This window comes from Melanostigma gelatinosum (genome assembly GCF_949748355.1).
Source record: "Melanostigma gelatinosum genome assembly, chromosome: 6".
Classification (NCBI taxonomy): Eukaryota; Metazoa; Chordata; class Actinopteri; order Perciformes; family Zoarcidae; genus Melanostigma; species Melanostigma gelatinosum.
Genome location: NC_136639.1, coordinates 26126316 through 26149560, shown reverse-complemented (window position 1 = coordinate 26149560; position 23245 = coordinate 26126316). Strand labels below are relative to the sequence as shown.

At 40.0% G+C, this 23245-nt stretch overlaps 1 protein-coding gene across 2 annotated transcripts; it reads left to right on the top strand.

The window, feature by feature from the left end:
• The first annotated feature begins 394 nt into the window (after positions 1-394).
• On the top strand, positions 395-5480 carry sub1b (SUB1 regulator of transcription b). 2 transcript variants are annotated; one of them, XM_079270664.1, is made up of 5 exons: positions 395-480; positions 1638-1707; positions 2577-2696; positions 3100-3208; positions 4941-5480. In XM_079270664.1, the coding sequence occupies exons 2-5, from the start codon at positions 1639-1641 to the stop codon at positions 5018-5020; spliced, it is 378 nt and encodes a 125-aa protein (XP_079126790.1). In that variant the 5' UTR covers positions 395-480; position 1638; the 3' UTR covers positions 5021-5480. The 2 variants fall into 2 exon arrangements, with proteins under 2 accessions (XP_079126790.1, XP_079126791.1); XM_079270665.1 differs by having other exon boundaries at positions 401-480; positions 1635-1707.
• The last annotated feature ends 17765 nt before the right edge of the window (positions 5481-23245 follow it).

Below are 23245 nucleotides of genomic sequence, written 5' to 3'. Positions count from 1 at the left end.
TGAAGTAAACTTCATCCGTCTTTAAAGGATTTACTTCCTTAAACAAAGAAAAAACAAGGGGACGGAGGAGTAAATCCTATCTACATGTGTGCTTACTCAGCGGAGTAAAAAAAAGTTGATCTTCAGGTGAACAAATATTTGAAAGCAAAACCTTCAAAAAATTCCTGAGAGCCTTACTACATTATATTCCATTCTACTTTTATATTTCGAATTGTTACCTGGTGCCTGCATTTTGTTTTCCATGACATTAATAAATATATTTACAACAAATTGGTGCATTAAACAATCACGCAGAAAGCCGCAAATGAAATTTCTCTAGGGAGGAACCCCATCCCATGTGCCCCAAAACATACGCCCGTGGCATGTAGGCTGCTTCCGAAGGAGACGATTGTATTTCACGCATGCAAGCAGACCTCGCGAAGGGAAGTCAGTCGGCTTTCCGTTTCCTGTCTAGAGATCTGCTCAACTACATCACATCATGTAAGCATTAACATTTTAATAAAAAAACATGCTAAAACGTGTCGCTGCCAAGATGTTCGGTTTAATACAAGAGCAGGACCGTGTTTTACCGCATGTTAGCTCGTTGTGCCACCAGCTAAAGAAAGTTAGAAACGAGACGGCGTACACAGACAACGGGGCTCTGCTAACGTTAGCTCCCGTGGCTAAACTATCCGATAGCATCTAGCTCGCTAGATAATGTCAATGCGTGTAGCTGCACACGCACCATCTTATCGCAGCGGTTTCACCAACGTGCATCTTAGCGAGCAGCTAACGTTAGATGAGATGTTATTGCAGGTTGAAGTCACAGGTAGAAAAATATCCGCGAAATGCAGCTCGACGCGCTCTAACGCCTCAACACATTATCAATTCCCTGAACACACATAACCTGCGCAGCGTAATTAACGGCACCCTCACAGATACGGAACTAATGGCTAATGGCGCACATCGCTCCTTCAGCAGCGCGTCTCCACAATCCTCAGAGAGAGACCATTCCGCCGCCTGCACGATAACATCCATTATTTCTTCAGCTTCTGCTCACAGTTTGAGTTATTTGTGACAAGTAAATATGTGTGTTTCCTGTGACAATGGATATGTTTATTTCCTGTTTAATAATTGATACGTTATGTTAAGTTTGGGAACCGCCATTATGAAGTCGGAGACGTACCTCGCGAGCTTAGTAAATGTTTTAATGTAATTTTGCAGTTGACTTTTCTGTCTGATTTTAATAAGTAAATAATGTATTTACAAATATATTAATGAAATAAATACATATTTTGTAAAAACCAGTTGATGTTGCTGTGTGATGTCTGTCCCACAGAATACCGTCTTCTATTACAGAACCTGCTCCTGTGATATTACATTGATACAAATTGCATTCCCCAAAAAAAGCCTGCCGTTTGAATACGCTTGTCTAAATGGCATTTTTACTCACAAGCCCATATGTGGAGTTTTGATACCATACTGGCTGCAGGTGGAAAGATACCTGTAATATCGGTATACTCTGTCTTAAGTTACACACACTGAAGAATATCGTTACCGTTTAAGGATAACCCGACCATGCCTATGTCACTGTAGGTAGTCTCTTTATATGTCACGTCCAGAAACAGTGGTCTGATTTGTCATCCCTGTTTCAGCAGAATGCCAAAATCAAAGGAAGTGCTGTCTTCCACGTCTGGGAGTGACTCTGATAGTGAAGTAGAGACCAAGGTTTGTGCTTTAATAATAACTTCTGATCTGTCTGCTGTATCCTTCGAACATATCTTAGCATTAAGAAAAATTAACCACTTCAAGCAGGTAGTATTCCGAGATTGAGTGGGAATGTTCGGCGCACCTCAAGGCTAGATGGCATTGTTGTAGTTGAGGAAGTCACGACGAAGACCGGACCGGTGAAAGGATAAGATGTGGAACACACAGACATTAGGCCTCACGTTGATCTGAAAGGTATACATTCCCACAGAAAACAAATGAAGATTCCTCTTCATCTGCCTCATTTATTGCCATGCTGTCAGCGGTAACATAAATAACTCATGTTTTTAATTTATTACATTTGAAGCAGGAAGTTCTACATCCAACCACAGTAATACTTGTCAACAAACGAATTAGACAATGCGAGAGTGGTTTGGTTACAGTTTAGGTCTCTACAATCCAGAAGTGTCTTTGTGTGAGACTGAGACGAGACCTGGTCAAAATGCGGTCGATACTGAGGCCTTCAAGTACTACAACCCTGCTAGGTGGCATGAAACTTAGCTGGTAGTACAGAAAGTGAGCAACTGCTTTAGAGAGTATCTGGTTCTTTGATTCAAAGGTCTGTGGACATAAAAACTGAACGGAGAGAAGTCAACTATAAGTAGGGATGCCCATAGCAAGGAATATATTTAAATAAATATATAAAATGTTTGGCATAGTACAGAACGTATTCATTCAATCAGCAGATACCAACTTCACTATTCTCTAATATTCCACTCTATCTATACAAGTCAGGCCCTGGACTATAGATCGCCTACATTTACGACCCATAGCAAGTGCAGAATGTGGGGCAAGAATTTTAAACGTTTTTTTGATTTTGATTTTTTCAGGCAAAGAGAAAGAAGTCAACTGTGCCCGAGAAACCAGCCAAGAAACCGAAGAGTGGAGAGAGTTCCAAGCCAGGTGGCTCATCCAAGGCCAACAGTAATGGCGACGACAACATGTTCCAGGTGAGAGTTACAGGCACACTGTAGTTAAAGCTGTTCAGATGGAGAATTATTATCTACTGTGTACTTTTATTTCATGTTCAACAGATCCATTTTATATGCAGGTAATTTATGTAAAATTCATATTTATCAAGGTTAATTGTTAAAATAGACTAAAAGATCAAGTTTTGTTTTAATTCAGTTGTAATTCACGACTACCCAAGTGTATGAACAGCACAATGTTTGAGGTATTTTCCCGCTGCCAAAAATGTTCTAGGTTAATACCTTGAATATTATACCTTACGTGTGGACGGAGGTATTGTTGTGTGCTTTTTGAACGGTACCGTAACAGCCTTAAAATGTACTTCTCCCCAAAAAATGTTTTGTGCAGAAAAAGTCCAGTTGACTATTGGTTTGCTTCTTACAGATTGGAAAGATGAGGTATGTCAGCGTGAGGGACTTCAAAGGGAAAGTCCTGGTTGACATCCGAGAGTACTGGATGAACCAAGATGGAGAGATGAAGCCGGGGAAAAAGGGTAATCGCATCTCCAAAGCATGCATATGCTAATGATACGTTTTCAGTGATCTACATTCAGTACCGCACTTCCCGGGCTACAGAGCGCACCGGTATATAGACCGCGCCAGCTGATGTAAAAAAAATAATAATAATTTGTACATAGGTAAGCCGCACTGGTCTATAAGCCGCAGGTGTCCCCGTTGAACAGCAAGATGCTTTCAACAGTACTAAAGTTGTCTTCTATGAACATCATAACATGTCGCTAGCTTCTAAGCTAATTTTAGCATTACGGCCAATGGGGAAATGCTAACCGCGATTAGCATAAGCAAATATATAATATATCTTTGTACATCTTTTCATGCAGACATACTTGCATTACAGACTAAGGTCTCTCACAGCTACCAAACGAAAAGCAATGAGGCAATAACTGTTGTTGCTCATAGCTCTGAATAGCTGTTGTGCTAGCAGCAACTGGCCAAGCCAGTTAGCCGTAAATGCTATTCAGAGCTATGAGCAACGTATGGTAGACACGCTGCATGAGAAGATCAGCTTTTTCTCAACTCTGCCAGTGGATCCTAACAGCGCGGAACACTGTGAAAGAATCCACCATCACCAACGGCTTCCGAAAGGCTGGGATACTATGAGATTAAGGGAACAGCGCAATGCGTGTTTTTGTGTGTGTTTTTGAGTGAGAGAAATAAATGATCTTGGTTTGCAATATAACTCTGCTGTCCGGAGTCTACATTTGGGTCCTTGAACACACCACATCATGTACCGGTACCTTCATGGCTGAATGACAACGAATGGCTGAGATAAAGCAGACTATCATCATACCATACCTATGATCGCTGTATGGCGCTCTCTCTGCCGTCTCACCATGGAGCATATGGACCATTTTTCTCCGTGACAAATGCTTTCAGCAACACGCTGAATGCTACACTTTTCAGCGTGTTGTTGAAAGCATTTGTCACGGAGAAAAATGCTCCATATGCTCCATGGTGAGACGGCAGAGAGAGCGCCATACAGCGATCATAGTTCGTCGATTGTTGGCCACAATTGTGGCAAATCTAGATATCTTCCAGATATGATCTTAGTTCATGTATACTTGTGTTTACAATGGCTGGTATGATGATAGTCTGCTTTATCTCAGCCATTCGTTGTTATTCAGCCATGAAGGTACCGGTACATGATGTGGTGTGTTCAAGGACCCAAATGCAAAAAGAAGTCTGGTTGTCTATAGAAAATGGAAGTCTATGAGAAAATGACTCTACTTCTCTCTTGATTTATTCCCTCAGTAAACATTGTAAACATGAGTTTATGGTCTCAATCTCTAGTTTCAAGTCTTCTTCAATACAGCATGATGTTCATTTCGTAAATGATGGTCCATTTAGACTCAAACAGACCATAAAGCAGGGGATGCTTTAGGGCGGGGCTACACAGTGATTGACAGGTCGCTGCCACTACCAGAGCCGTATATATGCTGTATATACGGCATCTCAACGTCACGCCACCGCCGTCCAAATATGGTAACTTCTGTTCATTGGTTGCAAAAAAGCCAAGATGGCGACGGCCAAATCTGCAAACTCGAGGCTTCATAACGGCAGTCCACAAACTAATGGGTGACGTCACGATGACTTTGTCTACTACAGTCTATGGTTGATACCTAAAAGGAATTGACCACCGATACCCAGCCCTATTTGCAGTTGCGGTGTAGGACACAGTTTGAACCTGTTGTTTGACATTTCTTGTAGGTATCTCCCTCAATCCTGAACAATGGAGCCAACTGAAGGACCAGATTTCAGACATTGATGACGCCATTAAGAGAATATAAGCATTCCCTTTAATGTTACCTGTCATACCAATTTTGTTCAATTAGCTTATGAGTTTTGTAAAGCGCCTTGAATTGTTTTCTACTGGACTTGTTTAGTTTGTGGTTGTATTGATCTAGTGTCGTCCGCATACTGTGTTGTTCTGTGTGAAACTTAATAACTTAAAGGTGTGTGAGGATCATTCCAGTCGGTGGGTAGAATACAGTGGTGTTTTGGTATTGAACGATAAAAATAGAAAACGAGGCACTAGCTTAATATTGTTGTCAATGTGTGTAAATTTGTGTTCCCGGCTTGACTGACATGTACATTGTTTTGTTTGATCTGACCTTTGTAATACATAGCACCCAACATCAGTGATTTTCATTTGTGAAAGCCGAGTCCACTCTGTCATGTTGTACCTGCAAGCGATTGGATTCATGGTAAACCACGGGATTAGGTTTTGAAAATAAATGATACTATTCAACAAAATTGGCAAATGTGATTATTGAAAGCACTGTATTGGACTTGTATGACCTATAAACCAGTTCTGTCAGGTGCGGGTCTTTGATGCCGTGTAGCGGCCGCCAGATGGCAGCAGTGTAGAGGTGGTGACGGGGGTGAGTTGCATCCCTCCGAATGCTGATCTGAAGATGTCTTCCTGTTGGAGCACGGGAAATATTTGCTGGGCTTCTTCTATGACTTCCTAGAGAGCTCTTCTGTCTGCTGCCAGGCAGTTGGCATGCCATACTGTAATACAGTGACAGCACACCCTATAAAGCAATGGTGGAAGGACATCAGCCTTGTTTTTTTTACAGTAGCAGTGGAGTTGGGAGACAACAAAAACAAAGCACCTGCTGCCTTTTTATAGTGCTTCCGCCTGATTGGTGAGTTTACAACTAAGCACATAAGTACGTACACCTGACGGTTGTGTTTGATCGATCGGTCCACAGGAAATGATGTTGTAAAGCAGGGCCTTGACATGGCGAAGAAGTCGCAATGTACAGAAGTTTGGTTTAGTGTTTTGCTCATGTGAGGCTGAGAATGCTCTTAGTGGTGCAGATCTGGGCTGAGGTTTTGCTCCTTGAGCATCAGTTTCAATAAATGTGCTTCATGTGTCATTTTAGTGTGTTAGCGAGTGTGTTCTTTATGAAGCAGTTACATCCTAGTGCAGTTTGTTAGGCTCATCCAAGACAGGTCCTTATTTGCTATAAAGTTATAACACGGTTGTTAAACAAAGTTGAAGTTGTATTTTTGAAAGTGGTATTGTCATAGTGGATCGTTGCACTAATGTCCCTATAGAACCTTAAATTGACATTTAGGAAGTTAGTATACAAGGAAAGAAAGTACCTTTCCATTAATTGAACTCTGACTTGGGAAGTAAATCACAAATTTGAGTAAAAAGAAAACGCTTTTTAAAATTGTCATCATGCATGGCATTGTGGGACGACAGGGTTCATCAACACCACACTGAATGTAACTTACTTATTGTACTTTTTCAAACCACAGGAAGTACTATGTAGTAAATTCAGCACAGAGATGAAGGGAGGTAGAACAAATGCTGTTATAATAAGCTTATACAGAAGCTTCTTTCCAGCAGCTTATAATTCTAGAGGGATGTTCCAGCCATAAATCAAGCCAAACTGTAATTGTCCTGTTGCAGCATTGTTTTGTTGTCATACAGCTACATTATATACATCAAAAGCTCCTGCTCTGAGAACATGCTCAGGGTTAGAAGCCTTTTCTCACAGACGAAACTGTTGTGGAATTGCCAGCGAGCCTTTTCTGTAGCGAGACCATTTCCCTGAACCGTCGGGGCGCCCCGGCTCTTGGTAAAGTTCACATCATCTTGATGCCTGCTGAGAAGAAAAGGGGGTGATGGTAACTGTTTGAACAGAATTGACTGTTTACTGGTGTCCTGTCTAGTATAAGGACAGCGGAGTGGAGTACTTGTTGACATTTCCCAGGCACTTTCTACTGTGTGGCTGCGCTTCCAACAAGGAGTGACAACTAACAAAGCCCGGCCTTGAAAAACATGCTCCTCAAACATTTCATCCCCTTGTTGACTCATGCATGCCTGCACGTTTCACTCTTTGCCCTCTTTTGGCACACGTGCTCTACGGTCGAAGGCAACGATGCACTTCCTTAAACCTTAAAGGGCACTTTATTACATTTTCTCCACTGGATGGGCACCCTAGAGCAGGGGTTCTTAACCTTTTTGACCTCGGGGCCCAACTTTTCAAGTAAGGCAAGGCAAGGCAAGTTTATTTGTATAGCACATTTCAACAACAAGGTAATTCAAAGTGCTTCACATAAAACCATTAAAAGCATCAAAACAAGGCAAAAGAAAAGGAGATTTAAAAACAATTAAGAACATTCATTAAAATATTAAAAAACAGTGTAAGAAATAAAATGCAGTAGTAAAATGCAGAAATGCAGGAAATTGATTAATATATTAATTGAATGTGGTTCAATTAAAGGCAGCAGCAAACAGAAAAGTCTTCAATCTTGATTTAAATGAGCTGAGGGTCTCAGCAGACCTGCAGCTTTCTGGGACTTTGTTCCAGATATGTGGAGCAGAAAAACTGAACGCTGCTTCTCCATGTTTAGTTCTGACTCTGGGAACAGAAAGTAGACCGGTCCCAGACGACCTGAGGGGTCGGGATGGTTCATAAGGTAGCAGCAGATCAGCGATGTATTTTGGCCCTAAACCATTCAGTGCTTTGTAAACCAACAGCAGGATTTTAAAGTAAATTCTTTGTTGGACAGGAAGCCAGTGCAAAGACATCAGAACTGGAGTGATGTGGTCTTAGTGAGGACTCGAGCTGCAGCGTTCTGAATCAGCTGCAGCTTTCTAACGGACTTTTTACAGAGACCTGTAAACACACTGTTACAGTAGTCCAGTCTGCTGAAGATAAAACATCAGTGATTAAAGCTGAGCGGTGATTTTCAATTGTTCGTCCTTGGTACCAAAAACAATTACTTCTGTTTTATCTTTGTTTAATTGAAGAAAATTCTGGCACATCCAGTTGTTGATTTGTTCAATGCAGTTACCCAGCCCTTGTATGGGATTATGGTCCCCTGGTGACAGTTATGTAGATTTGTGTGTCATCTGCATAATTATTATAACACACTTTGTTGTTTTCCATAATCTGAGCTAGTGGAAGCATGTAGATGTTGAACAGAAGAGGCCCCAGTATTGAACCTTGGGGAACACCACATGTCATTTTAGTCAGCTCTGATGTGTAATCAGCTACAGACACAAAGTATTCTCGGTCCTTCAAGTAGGATTCAAACCAGTTAAGTGCTGTGCCAGAGAGTCCCACCCAGATGTTTAGTCTTTCTAGGAGTATGGCATGGTCGACGGTGTCGAATGCAGCACTGAGATCCAGTAACACTAAGACTGAACTTCTGCCATTGTCTATGTTTAAGTGGATGTCGTTGAAAACCTTAACAAGAGCAGTTTCAGTGCTGTGGTGCTGTCGAAAGCCTGACTGGAAAACATCAAAGCAGTTATTTATGGCCAAGAAGTTGGTCAGCTGTTGGAAAACCGCTTTTTCAATTATTTTACTCAAAAATGGGAGGTTTGATATTGGCCTATAATTTTTCATCGTTGCGGAGTCTGAACTAGCCTTCTTTAGGAGTGGTTTAATAACTGCAGTTTTTAGGGCTTGTGGGAAGACACCTGAGAGAAGGGATGTGTTTACAATTTGTAAAAGATCAGTGGTCATGCAGTTTGAAATATTTTTGAAAAAGTGTGTTGGTAGAATATCCAAGCAGCAGGAGGATGACTTCAGATGTAGTATGATGTCTTCTAGGCTTCTACGGTCGATTGAATGAAATTGTGTCATGATATTTGAATGGATGTTATTCAGAGATCGGGACAACACATATCCTGTGGTTGGTGTGGAGGCACTGACTGCTTGTCTAATTTTCTGAATTTTGTCAGTAAAAAAGGAGGCAAATTGATTGCATGCCCAAGTGGATTGGAGCTCAGCAGCTACCGACACTGGAGGGTTTGTTAGCCTGTCGACGGCAGCAAATAAGGCATTGTTCTTGTTTTTGGTTATGATGTCAGAGAAGAATGACTGCCTTGCATTACAAAGTACAAAGTGCAAAGTGTCCCGGGGCCCACTCTGACTATATGCATCAAAAGTGTCAGAAAACCTGTAGGTCATACAGAAACAGAGCAGTGGGCCTTTGGAGTCAGTAAAAATTGAAGATTTTTGTCCGCATAAAATAAAAAAGTATCTTTCAGTATAAATAACTGCCTGTAGCTGTATCTGTACAGGTAAATGACAGTATAGGGCTGTAACTACACTATCAGTGAACAACTGCCTCAAATTTGAAGAAGATTGGACAAAGTATGACGATTCTACATTGTTTCTTCCATGAAGAGATCCAGGCGGAGCTCTAAAAGGACATTTGGAGACCCAAATGGACACATGGTAACCAAATGATATGCTGACACACTAAAGGTGTTTCTCCCTTTATATTTTGATATTATATTATTTTCCTTTTATTTTTAGCCTTTGCAAATTGCACAAACTATGTATATATGGTCGAAGACATGGTGTGTGAGTAGCGGACTTGCTGTGCGTAATGGCTGCGACCGAGCGCACGAACGAGAATGAGAATAGCTCAGTTACGCAAACGTTGGTTGACGGCTCATATAAGAGGAAGATAAGGTTTGTACTATAAGTACTAGCGTTTTCTGAAGGCAGTAGCTCCATGGTAACATCTGCTAGCACGTTGTCGGGTCTGTAATGTGTCTTTTTCCGTCGAAATGCTGCAAGATACGACTTGCAGCGGTTATGGTGACTTTGGACAGTGTGTGTGTGGGCTCCTTTTGTGGAGAAACCATAAGAAATTAAAGAAGGTCGATGATTTCTTTGCAAAGATGAGGATTTTGGGCATGCTGGGATACCAAACACGGACGTGTTTTGTGACGTATTTGCGCAAACAAGCCGTAGGAACGGAAGGGGAGGGGATCGAGGATGCCGGTGTTCAACAGGCAAAACCCTTGTTAAATAAATGAGATGATAAAATGTGATGATCACAAAGACATTTATTATCATGTGTATGTAAACCTGCATACACAACAAGAAGCCCAACAGGCTTTCCCACGAGCGTTGGATGTTTCGTCGCTACGTGTTGCTTTAGTTTCGAAGGCTTCAGTGCTTCGTTTGATAGCATCAGTTCACATTCCACACACTAAGCCATATATATAATATATAATACCAGTTTCAGCTCACTAGTTTTAGCAGCTGCTTTCTTATGAGCTGTTATCTCCAAACACACTTTTGACAGGATGCTACGTCTCTTGCTTTTGCATTACTCGGGGGTACAAATGATAAGAGTAAAGTTAATATCATTTAATATGCGACCTATTTCCACTCATCTTCTTTGTTTGCACTTGTTAATGTAGTTCTAAATGCCCCGTGAATTCAATGTTTTCTCTACAGATACGTCCTCTATCTGCAGTAGACGTTCCCATTTATGGTTGTGTTTTCTTCTGACACTTATCATTCACTTATGTCATGCTTAACCCATAAAATGCAACCAAATATGCATACCTTTCATTGATAGGTCTTATGAACATGTATGAACATACTCTGCTTTGATTGGCTCCTAGAAATGGTATGGATCAGCTCATCATTACTACTGACAGAATTCCACCTTTAGCATATCATATTTGTGTTCAAGTCAAGAGCCCCAACACAAAAAAGCACCAAAAACACTACTTGCTAAAGTATTATTATTGGTGTGCACTGTTATAAGAGAAGAAAACAGGCAATTTCACCTGTAACTACATTATAGTAAATATTTGATATTATTGAGTTGCTTTACTGTTAGTCAGTCTTTATTTTCCACGTTGGGAAAACAGTTTTTTGGCTTCACAATATAAAACAAGGATGAGGACAAACATCAGGGGCACAGTATCAACAAACAACATGATTTAAAACGCATAAATACAATAGAGAAAAAGTACAAATAACATGGGAGGAGGAAGAGATTAAGATTAAGGCTGTGCACTCAGCATTCTAATTGCATTTGGCAAGAAAGACTTACTGTGCACATTGTTCTTAGCTCTTACTTATGTGTATTTATATGTTTGCTTATTCCTGACTAAAATAATCTATGAAATGCGAGCAATATATTGCAAATATAAAATATTGTAAATTGTCATTTACCTATGCCTTGTGATATATTCTGTTGCCAATCTCTGTTATATAATGCTGATGTTTATAAGGTTACAGGAAAGGCTGCCTATTCTAGTGATGATGGTATAACTGGTTATTGCTCAGTACTATGTGTCATTTTCATCAGTACTTATACTGTACTGATTATTTGCTGGAAAAAACCCTGTTGTGTGTACATGTTAGGATTTCCTCTGGGTAATGGTGAAGTCCAGTATTTACAAAACACAAAAGAGACTCTCAACTCGCGTTGTCAATAGAAGCGCCGAATCATTTACAAAAACAAAGCGAGACGAGATCCTCCTGATAACTGTCACTGTGTCTGTTGGAAGACATGGGGGATGGAAGCACAACATCTCACATTCCTCATCCCCACTCTCTGTGAATTTTCCTCAACATCCCTGTGGTGACTTGGCTGCCATCTTACTGCTAAACCAGATGAGGAAAACCAATTTTATTCTCATTTATGTATCTACACTGCAGAAGGGAGAGAGACATGGACAGAGGAACAACTGTTATTGTTCTCACAATCTGCAATGATTGTGCATCTTGACTACATTTAGGTGATGAAAGTGAGTGAAAAACAATCTCTGGCACAAGAGTTACTTTCACATGCACCTTGTTATATAAAGGTGTCGGTGTAAAGGTGCACTGGACTCACTTTGTGTAACATTTGTGACCCGTAACATTTCTGTAATACCTCACATTAGCTAAAGTCTGAACTGAATGCTGTCATGAAAAAATGAATAAGTTTGATGAACCAGTAAACACTGAATGGACCTTTGTTTAGGAGATTCTACTTATTTTGTTATCTAGTTAATTGTTTTTGAAATCTCCTTTTCTTTTGCCTTGTGTTTTGATGCTTTTAATGGTTTTATGTGAAGCACTTTGAATTACCTTGTTGTTGAAATGTGCTATACAAATAAACTTGCCTTGCCTAGTTGTTTGCGGGGCAAAACGGAAAAGACCAAAAACTTGTACAACCACAAGACTAATCTGATCAGATGTCTGTTGGATACGATTATGAACTTCCAACTGGTCGCAAGGAAATAGATAAAACATAATAGTCCTTGTTATTTTATGTTTGTCCAATGTCTGACTTTAAACAATAGCCGACAGAATTCTCTGACAAATGATAGAATAACGAGTAAAGAAATATAGTGGATTCCCTGTCAATCTTAAAGTGTGAAATCTTCTTTGGCCCAAAAATATATGAAAATGGCTAAAAGAACATCCAGTTCTCCCAGCAACAAATCAGTTCCCTCGGACGAAACATGTAGACTGAAGAAAAACGAAACTGTATACTGTGGCATGTTGCCAGTTCTTGAAAAAGACAGAAACCAAAGTTTTCAGACAACTACAGAACGCATTCCTTCGGCCCAAAACATCAAAGACACCCTTCTCCACCCGTTTCGACCGTTATCGCCAGACAGCACATTGATATTGGAAAGGTCTACAGAGTGCTACCTTACAGTCAATGATCCAACATTTCAATTATTTTTCTAGAATATCTTGTATCTTTAGAGCAGATTATTGGTGTATAACAGAAAGTAAACTCCAGTGCATTACAAGCAAGACATGCTCATCCTACACGGCGGTAGAGTGGCGTTGTCCAGCAATTAAAAGATTGGTGATTCGAAACTCGGCTTCTCCAGTCAGCCTGTCCAAGTGTTCTTGGGCTAGTTACTGAACGCCAAATTGTTTCCCGAAGGCTGTTTCCGGTGTGTGAGAGTGTGTGGAATGCAGTGTAAAATGCTTTGGTTGGTTAGACGACTAAAAAGGTGCTATAGAAATGCAAGTCAATTTACCACGACAGGAAGTGGGAGTCTCAAGAGTTTTGTCGGATTTATCCGTTGCCCACCTGTGGGCTCAGCGTACTTTGGCTCAGTTGCGCTGCGACCAATAGTGATTGACAAGCTATGAAAGGCAATTTGACAAAGGAATGTGTAATCTAATTGAGGGGAATGGCATGTCAAGAAGCAAAAAGTGGTTTAAAGCCTCTAGGTTTGGGAGAGTATCTGTATATCACAATGAACCGAGACAGCTGGACTCTCGTCTGTGTTTCATAAATCCACCAAGAGGCTTCCCCCCATGTGGTTTGAAAGGTATACGTTTGATAAATGCCGGGCCTATGCTTTGGGTTCTGCTTTGTGTATGTACATCTGTACAATATGCTATCTACAACAGCATGTTGTAACTGTGGTTTCTTCAGAATTTGCCTTTGCAGATCCAATCCAATTCTTTCACAAATAGGCATATTGAACTATTTTACCAATAAAAACTGCACCTGAGAAAGTCACGTGTCACTGAAAGCTCCATTTCAAATACAGTAAGGAAAAGAAAGAGAGAACGTAAACCATTGACTCTAAGATTGCAGATGACAACATAGATAATGCATCCATGCAGGAAAGACATTAAACATAAGCAGACCCGTTGTAGCATCAGGTTGGAATGCATGTCTAAAGGGGGCAGTTGAACTGTTAATGAGAAACCCTGTTGATTTATAGCAGCTGTTGCTGCTTTTAGTTATAGCAGCTCCAATCACCCTTACAAGAAGTGAGGCAGGCAAACAAAGGCCGGTCAAACTTTTTTCTTTGTGAGCACAGCTAATTGACATTCCTGTTGTCAAAGTAACAAGTCGAGAGGAAACTGCTAAGCTAGTAAGCATAATACACAGTTTCCTTGGCAACCGTTGGTGTGGAGGCAGCTGCAGGCAATTCTCGACAATGGCCATGTGACAACTCTCCTCAAACTGGTTATGAGCTGTTTTTATACTTAAGACTGAGTAGCTCCACGCGTGCGATGTGTTGATATCTATAAACCAATGTCAGAGTGTTCTTGGAATTCAAGCCGCTGTTTATACACCTGCTGCTGAGACAACAGTACTTCCAAAACCATGTAAATATGTTATATATAATAGGTCAAGTGTAGACTCCCGTTCCTAATATCAGACGGAGGTTTTGTCTGAGAGATGTTTTCAGTATTAACGATCTGCATATTATTAGGTAATTGCATTAAATTGTGGCATACTGCACTGCATTGAATTGTAGTGCAATCAAAGAATGGACTGCATCAGTATAATATAGAACCTTCATATGACACTTGTGTATTTGGACATATTTGCTAACATCTCCCTAGATTGCTTGTTGTCATGACTTTGATACTCATTTCACAATGAGAAAAATTTGTAAAAAACAAATTGTTATCAATGGAGGAGGCTGAGTGCATACGCTCTGCTTCCAGCACACTTTAGGTGATATGTGGGTATGTCCTGCCACCTTGGGCAGCCTAGACGTCTCAGATTTGGGTTGGTACTTACTGCACAGCTATCCCAGTACTGTGACCGTTTCAAGTGCCACACATCTGTATTGAACTTAGTTTGGAATACCTTCATGTGTAGCTTTACATTTAGGGTTGTGATCTTACTGGAAAAAAAATGGAAAATAAATGAGGCAGTCTGTTTGCGAACTGCAGCTTACATGTTTTCCATGGCCTACTGCAGACAGCATCCCCCTGGCACTTTTTTGAAACCAATGTTGACATGTCTTAAAACTTGCATTCTCTCTTATGGCCATCAGGGGGTGACTCCTGTGGATGCAAAAAGAAGTCTGATTGTATAGAAGTCTATGAGAAAATGACTCTACTTCTCTCTTGATTTATTCCCTCAGTAAACATTGTAAACATGAGTTTATGTCTCAATCTCTAGTTTCAAGTCTTCTTCAATACAGCATGATGTTCATTTAGTACATTATGGTCCATTTAGAGTCAAAAGTAGAGCGGAGGAGGTGTGGCTGCCAATCCGAACTGTCTGTGGTCTGTTTGTAAGAAGGTTCAATATCCAGATTGTGGTACTCTTGCCCAGAGTTGCCCAGATGTTGTCTTGGAATATAAACAGCTAAATTCCTGCAGGGTTCCTTTTAGTTACTGTATCAGAAACATTCCTTTGAAATCCCAGTATTTAACTAACTTTTTTATTATTTTGTGATGGACAAATCATTTTGACATTAACTTAAGACATATGATTGATGAAGTTAGCTCAAAGATGTGTAAAAACACCATGATATGCAGAAGAGAAGTATAACAACCATAAAGCATGTGCGGGACTAATGAGACAGGAAGTATAAAGTAAAGGAGGAAGGAAGCCATTTCTTCCGAAGCTGAGAGGGGATGCATTCCATTGCAAATTGTCAACTTGGCCATGTATAGTGTGAGAATTCTATCTGATAAAAGTTTTTTTGACGTCATCCAAGTCAACAGATGATGGCCAGATGGATAATGTCCAAATCAACATCATAGACTTTCTGATAGGGTAATAGGGGAATGGCCAAATGAGCTTTCTTTGTTGAGGCTAACACTGAGTGGCTCCTTCTGTGATGTTGATACCAATCAAACTTCAGGCATCACTCCAAACATTCCCGCCTGGATGCCACTGTTTTACAGCCTCACATGCAACAGCATAATGTCAACACGGAGTTTTATCTTCCCCTTGCACAATCTAAACACCCCGTGGAGTCAGTAAATTAATGACTACCAGTGCTCACAGAGAAACGTTAGATTAACCATAAATCACCATGAATTCCCTTAGATTTAGTTAGTGCTATATGATCTGGTCATACCATGATACGTGAGGCTGGCTGCAGTCCTAGTTCATCCAGTAATGTTACATTCTTGAAGGCTGGGGACCATAAAGAAAATACAATAAGTTTTATCTTAGCTAAGCTCTTAAAAAACTGTATATAGAGTCTCCAATGGAAAATAACACGGCGATATTGTAAAAAATACAATGTGGTTGTCTGCTGTTTGAACCGGTGGTTGAGCTCTAAAACCAAAACAGCGCAAACAGAGATTTTATGATGAACGTCATGAATGGACACTTAAGCAGTGGAGTGACAGGAAATCCATTTTTTAAAACCTCATGTTACTCAAAACACTCACAACGCATTTCTCAAGATGACGGGAAATGTAATTTCTGCCTGAATTAAATGATATAGCAAAGTTTGGTTTATGAGTATCTGCCACTTTTTACATCTACCTCACTACAAATTCAGGGGGACCCCACTTTTTTACCTCTACATTTAACAGACAACTAGTTCCTAGTTTCTTTTTACAAAACAACAGTTCAAGGCCCCAAAGAGGTCAAATTATTAACTATGTTGTAATTGTATTATGTTGTTCATTCTTTACATATTACATCTATTGCACTTCTGTCCATCCAGGGAGAGGGCTCCCTCCTTCGGTGCGCTCACTGAGATAGCAGCTAAGGAGGGAGCTAATTTAAGTACATTTTCCTGAAAATACTTCTCTACTTTCTACTGTAAAGGCCATGAAACGTCTCAAACACAGCAAAATGAAAAGAAAAAGGAAAATACAGGCAGAGGGCAGGGTCTCCGCAGATACAGCACCACCACATACTTCTTCTAGTGGGTCATATGTGATGATTGAGTGGATTCTTTTTGTATTTTTGAGTCTATACAGATTTCATTAAACTAATTATTTTTTTCTTTTTGCAAAATGAACCAAAACATCGACAAATCTAAAAAAGTCTTGAGCTGGAAATGATCCAATCCCAAAGTCCTAAGCAGAGGATTCTGGGCTGGATCAGTTGCATATTCAGAGATAGAGCAAACACTCGTGCCTTTGATTGAATACAATACTAATTATGTGGATGTTTCCTTTTTGAAATGGCATCAAATTTGGTAAAGAAGTGTTATTTAATAAGTTATGAGTTTGAGGTTTGAACGTTAAGACTGGCGACCTACTAGTGATTAACGAAGCATTGACATCGTCCCCCCTTTATTTTTAGATGTTTCGTGTTGCACCCAAATAGCTTCCTCCAAAATTAACAAAACTTATAAATGAGAACTTATGAGTAAACCTCCCTTAGGTAGCCTGTGAGCATGACTCCACTCCAGGTGACCCCTCCAAGAGGTTGTAAGTGGTGCAGATGTTTGGCAGATTCCGCTTCCTGCTTTTGTGAAGATTGCTACAGTTGGACATTACGGACCCTTTCTCTAACTGCTCTCCCTCACCAGCACTTAACCATGGAGTATTTCTCCACATCAAACTACCGGCACAGCTGTGGATTGTTAGGGGGGTGGGTATAAATAAACAAGTAAATTGTGGGATACACTCAACATTCTCAGGAAACATCCATTACCACGGATACTGATAGACGCCTTGCTTCTGTTCCTGTCAGGTCCTGAACTCAGCTGTTGTGTAATATGTTGTTTTTGCTGTTTAACTGCAAATGGAGAACGTCTCCAAAACACGAAAGCTATTTTATAAACGTTTTAAATGCATGCGTGCAAAATAAATTTGACTCTTGTTACAAAAGTGGTTGTAAAACAGCAGAGAAATGAAGAGGCAACAAGCAGGATCGGTGCAAAAGTAAGTTAGGATGAAGTTTGAAGATGAATGAATGCGAACCAAACCGAGGCCAACCCTGTCGCAAGAAACAATGTTTTGCCATTGAAAGCTTCTACAAACCGCGGATACGCTGAACGTCACCGTTTCTGCACCAAAAACACGTTTTATGAATACATTTCATATCAGCCTCTTATCACACTTGCGTAAACAAACAATGACGTGTGACACTGTGTAACGACTGGTTAGGTTTAGGCAACAACACTACTTGGTCGAAGTGCGAAAAAAGATTATGGATTGTGTGAAAATAACAACGTAACACCATAACCTCAACATAACTACGAGCAACAAGCTTAATCCCAAATTGTATTTTTGGTTTCACAGGGGACACAAACTTCTGTTGGATGAAAGTCCTGTGTTTGTTTGATCCATCAACTTTCAAGAGAAAAACAAAACGTCCACATTCAATGTTGGTTTTACATAAATGTACAACACCAACATTTTTTGAATGGCAAACGAGTTGGAGAGGCAGTATAGGAGAAGCATTAAAGCAATAAAGGAAGGAATATCATGTTTTTCTGTTTGGCATTCTCTTGCCAAAACCTGCATCCACACCTGTGGACGGTCTCAATCAGTTGGTTCAACCCAGAAGAGTGAGATGAGAAGTGAAGAAGTCGGAAAAGAGCAGAAGGATGGGTTACGGTTGACAAGAGCAGAGCAACAGATGGGGAGTCCAATCTATCAGAAATATACTTTGTATATTTCTCAAACTATCTCTTTGTAATCATATGTTATCGGAATGCCAAAATATTTGTTACCCTTTTGAAGACCAGCAACATTTCCCCTGATAAAGTACATGGGCACTAGCTAGACTAACTAGCATGGCTCTGATGGATCCTAACCAGAGTACCCTTTGTTTTTTTGTAAATGAAAGATACACCCGCAGTATGCATGGAATGTGTCACGGAGCCAGCTTCAAGTGTGTCATTACGCTGTGAGCCTCAAGCAATAACGGACAAAAAAAATCTTCAAATGTTCTGTAAACATTGGAAGGCCAACCAACTCGAGGCAGTTATGAAGAGGCATGTTCTCCTCTATTTTTAGCGCTGCCTCCAGGAAGTCCCTGTCACCATCAGAGATTGTTTTTCTGAGAAAAAACAGATTTAAAATTCTAAATAGGGGCTGAAAAACAAGCGATTGGTCTTTGGTGTATGCAAAAAAAATCTTAACATTGTGAGAAAGTGCATCTTTCTTCAAGGAATGAGTGCAGTCACTTAAATGACAGAAAGGCGCATGTATCACATGATCATTATGTGTGCATTAGTGGTCAGCTGCAGTGACTTTCTCTCTGTGATGTTCTCAGAAAAGGTTCAGATGCATCAGAAGAAGTCGCTAATCGGGCTCTTATCGTGCAACACATGTACAAACATGGTGTTTTATTATGGAATTATCATAGATGACAAACATAAACAGATAGACAGAGTCTACAGAAACATAAACAGAGTCTGTGTGCCTCCAACATTCAGTGCCTTGTTTATAGCCTCAGTGGCATCGGATATCCTCCCTTTGCTAAACCGATGAGCATTCATATCATGTACGGGACTGCGGACCACACAACAGGTGTTAAGATCACACATGATGGGGTTGCTCCTGCTTCTGGAGCCCATGATGGTCTTTATCTCCTACCACGTTTCCTTGAGGTCACTCTCCAGTATCTCCTGATGTTTAAAGCTTTCAGTCTTGATCTGGCGATGCTGTATGGCACATATGTCAAACTCAAGGCCCGCGGGCCGAATCCGGCAGCAAAATAAAAATAAATCTTTTTTTTTTTTTCTTTTTTTTTTTTTCTGGAAAAATAATTAAAAGTTAGACTTGAAAATAAAAGTATCCCCATGGTCGAAATTATGAGATAGAAAGTTGAAATTATTAGACAGCATTTTGTCTGTGTACCGACATTAAATCTATCACAACAGGTGGACAGGAGAGGCAACAGCCCGAAAAGATCGACAAATAATCCCAAAATGTCCACGAAGAGAAAAATTGATGCAGAGGGAAGAAAATGTAATGAAAGATGGGAAAGCGAATAATGTTTGTGCTTCAAGGAGAAAAACGGGTCTGTCTTCTGTGTTATGAGGCGTGTCGGTGATGAAGGATACAATTCACGTCGGCATTTTGACACCAAACACGGAGCTAAATTTAGCCTCCAAGAAAAACATCAAACTGTCCAATAATTAAAAGGCAGACTGCAATCACAGCAGAATATATTTACACAGCTACAGCCCAGTGCATGCTAAAGGTATGTGAGCAGAGCTCCGACCAGATACAGACTTTTACAAATGTTAGTTTGTGAAGAAACACCATCGCAGACCGAGTTCATGAACTAGCAGCAATCTAATAACACAGCTAGCTAAGAGACGAGCAGGTACTTGTATTTTTAATTAACTGCTGATGAAAGCACAGCCAACACGGATACATCATCTATCCATGTTCATCAGACCTGACTCTCAGTGAGCAGCTCTTGGATGAAGCTGCCATGCACAGGACGACGACAGGGAGGAACATTAGTGATGCAGAGAGGTGACAAAAACAGCTTTGAACAAAGTTAATGTCATAACTTGTGTTTGATATTTGTCTTTGTTATTTTCTTTAATAGTTTGATATTTGATAGAGTAATGTGGGTTTCTTAACCCTCAATTAAAATGATTTATGTTATAATAACAGAAATGTGTTTAAATATAATTTTTATTTATATAACTGCATGTACAATATTTTTACACTTGAATAAACAATAATCAAATGCAGAGAGAGTTATTTCACAACATGTTAGGGAGAAGTTAGTTTTACAGTCTTACAGTTACAACCGGCCCTTTGAGGGCGACCGTGATGCTGATGTGGCCCAGAGTGGAAATGAGTTTGACACCCCTGCTGTATGCCTTCTTGTCACCTGAATGAAAGGTTTCTTTTTTGGCTCTTGATAGGGCTCTCGCCTCTCCATTCATCCAGGAGTTTTGAATTGGGGAAGAATTGAATTAGGGTTCAAGCCCCAAACATGAAGGACCCCATTTTATTTTTGTGTCGGTTTTGCTGCTATTTGTTGCCTGTCGCAGCGGCTCAAATTCCTGTGAGCTGGAGCGAGCCAGAAACAATAAATTCTACATTTTTTTTGAAGAAAAAAGTAAACATTGGTCTGATTGGCATAAAACTTTATTGGATCATTATTGGACAACGCTTGTTAAATATGTCTTTTCGTTTAATGCTATTGACCAATGAACTTCAAATGGACGCAGCCCAGCACATAACTAGACCAAAGTCAACAACTGTTTGGCTAATCTTCACACAACTCATGTACTATGTCCAAGAGTACCTGAAATATACCCTGAACATATTATTCAATTTGGCCACTAGGAAGCACAACAAAATACAGAGAATGAGTGTGCCACCGCCCAAATCAGCCTATAAATCAGAAACCGTTTGTCCAATCAACACAAGACTCACAGGATATGCTTCATAATAACGTTCAACCATGTGTGTCAAATTATTTAGAAATCACTCAATAGGTTGCGCCACAAATACCAAAACATGAACATTGGCCTGGCGCATATTTGGTGCGTATAAATCAATGACAGTTTGTCCAAATATCACTGAATATTTAGGATTGGCAGAACTTTTGAGTGTATAATTACTGAAAGGCTGCATGCATGGTCATGATAACAAGTGTCAGATTGGTCTCATGCCTTCTTCAGACAGAATTAACCCAACTGAAGTGACTGTGCTCAGCTCTGTGAAGCCTGGAGTTCAGCGGTTTCCCTTCTGTGCGGCTATATTTTTGTCTTCGTGATCACCAACACATTTTCCCACACATGATGTATCTGAAAGTAGATTGGTTTGGTTCTCGTGGATGGCCGCATCTCTGAGTACGTGCCAAAGTAATGACCCATAACATGCCTTGCTGTATAGAGCGTAGGGTCTGAAAAGCATTTTTGGTAAATCAGTCTCTCAAATTAAAAGATTGAAGTTTTACTTTAACAGATTGTGCTATTACCTTTAACATTACTGTTACGTTACATCCAGTTATTTAATTTCACACTATCAAACTCACACATCACTGTACACTCCACATTGGAAACATCATCACCTTCATCTCATTTGACCACCCAAACACTCTCACCATGGACTTGGATCCTTTGACCAAGAAAAAGGCATTTAAGGGATTTGAAAATGCCGTAGCTCTACCATGTCTATAGTGTCTAAAACGCTAAATATATATATCCTTATATCCCAGTGCAGGACTGAATTGGTTAGCTTTCCACAAAGCGAAACAGAATCACCATTTACAGAGTGCAGTCCTCCAATATTCACCTAGTGATTAAAACTACTGTGCTAGAACTTTGGATGTGGTCATTTAATGTACTTCTGCAATTTGACTACTTTTCAACATTGCCTCTTTTTCCACAGGGACAACAGGACAAGTGCAGGATTAATGTCAGCTGCTTGGCATTTCATTCTTCCTCTAGATCTTCACTAACGGAATGATTTTGATTTCATTTGTGTTTGCCAACATTTTACCTGCTTCAGTGATAGGACTTCTTAATGACCACAATTTATGCTGTGTATGAACACACATAAAGACATTTGCACATGTTTGCTGTGCTAACCCAGATATGTGTGGTTGTATGTATATGTGTGTGTGTGTGTGTGTGTGTATAGTATATATATTGTGTATATATAAATTCCAGAGGCGGAGCCAGACATTGTAAACATTCTGGGGTCCTGCCCAAACTTATGGGGGATCCGGAGGGCCTTAATCCTGCTTACGTCATCTATATGCACTTTGTTTTCAAGGCAGTTGATAATTGAATGCCTTAAAATATGTACTTCAATTGGAAAAAACATGATCTTTGCCAAAGTAAAAAAACAAACATCTTGTAGAACCTACATCCTAATTCTGAAACCAGAACAAAACAAATGTTGAAGATGACTCATTTTCACTCCTGCCATCTTACAGAAGAGGCAAACATTGTCTGATGTTACTATTTTTAAATCACAAAACATACGTAAGTAGGGTAGGATTTAAACAAATTGACTCATCTCGAAACTTATTTTTGTTGCATTATGCTGGAGTACAATGAATGTTGAGCTGACATTTTAATCCATGCCAATAGTCTGAGCTGCTCTGATTGCAAATCAACGATCCCCAACAATCCAAAGTAAATGCCGAAAGACTATTATGTCAACAGAAAGATTACACAAGATTTATTTAGGAAATAGCATAGTAGTAGTAGTAGTAGTAGTAGTAGTAGTAGTAACAGTAGTAGTAATAGTAGTAGTAGCAGTAACTGTAGTAGTAGTAGAAGTAGTAAAAGTGGCGGACACAGAGTAACAGAACTTTTGCGGCCCAGTCACAGAGACTGAGGGGAAATTAAACTTCGTTAAAGGTATTTAAAAAACCTGAACCCCCCCCCCCCCCCCCCCCTGATTTATTCCATTTACAAAATATGTAAAATTTCTTAGTGAACTTCGTGGAATGGGCCGGCTTACTTATACATAGCCTAACGTTTTCTTCTTTTGACTGCTACACAAATGAAAAAACAAAACCCCTCAATATTAAGGAAGTATCACAGCTTTGCGCAAATCATTTGAAGCTGGACAGGAAACAGACTAAATGTAACGATTACAAATTTTTATGTA

What these genes read in the sequence shown, in the direction of transcription:
- sub1b (XM_079270664.1), top strand. Translation starts at nt 1,639, where the DNA reads ATGCCAAAATCAAAGGAAGTGCTGTCTTCCACGTCTGGGAGTGACTCT. An exon ending in GCGACGACAACATGTTCCAG is followed by an intron (nt 2,697 to 3,099) that starts GTGAGAGTTACA and finishes TGCTTCTTACAG; the next exon opens with ATTGGAAAGATGAGGTATGT. An exon ending in GATGAAGCCGGGGAAAAAGG is followed by an intron (nt 3,209 to 4,940) that starts GTAATCGCATCT and finishes CATTTCTTGTAG; the next exon opens with GTATCTCCCTCAATCCTGAA.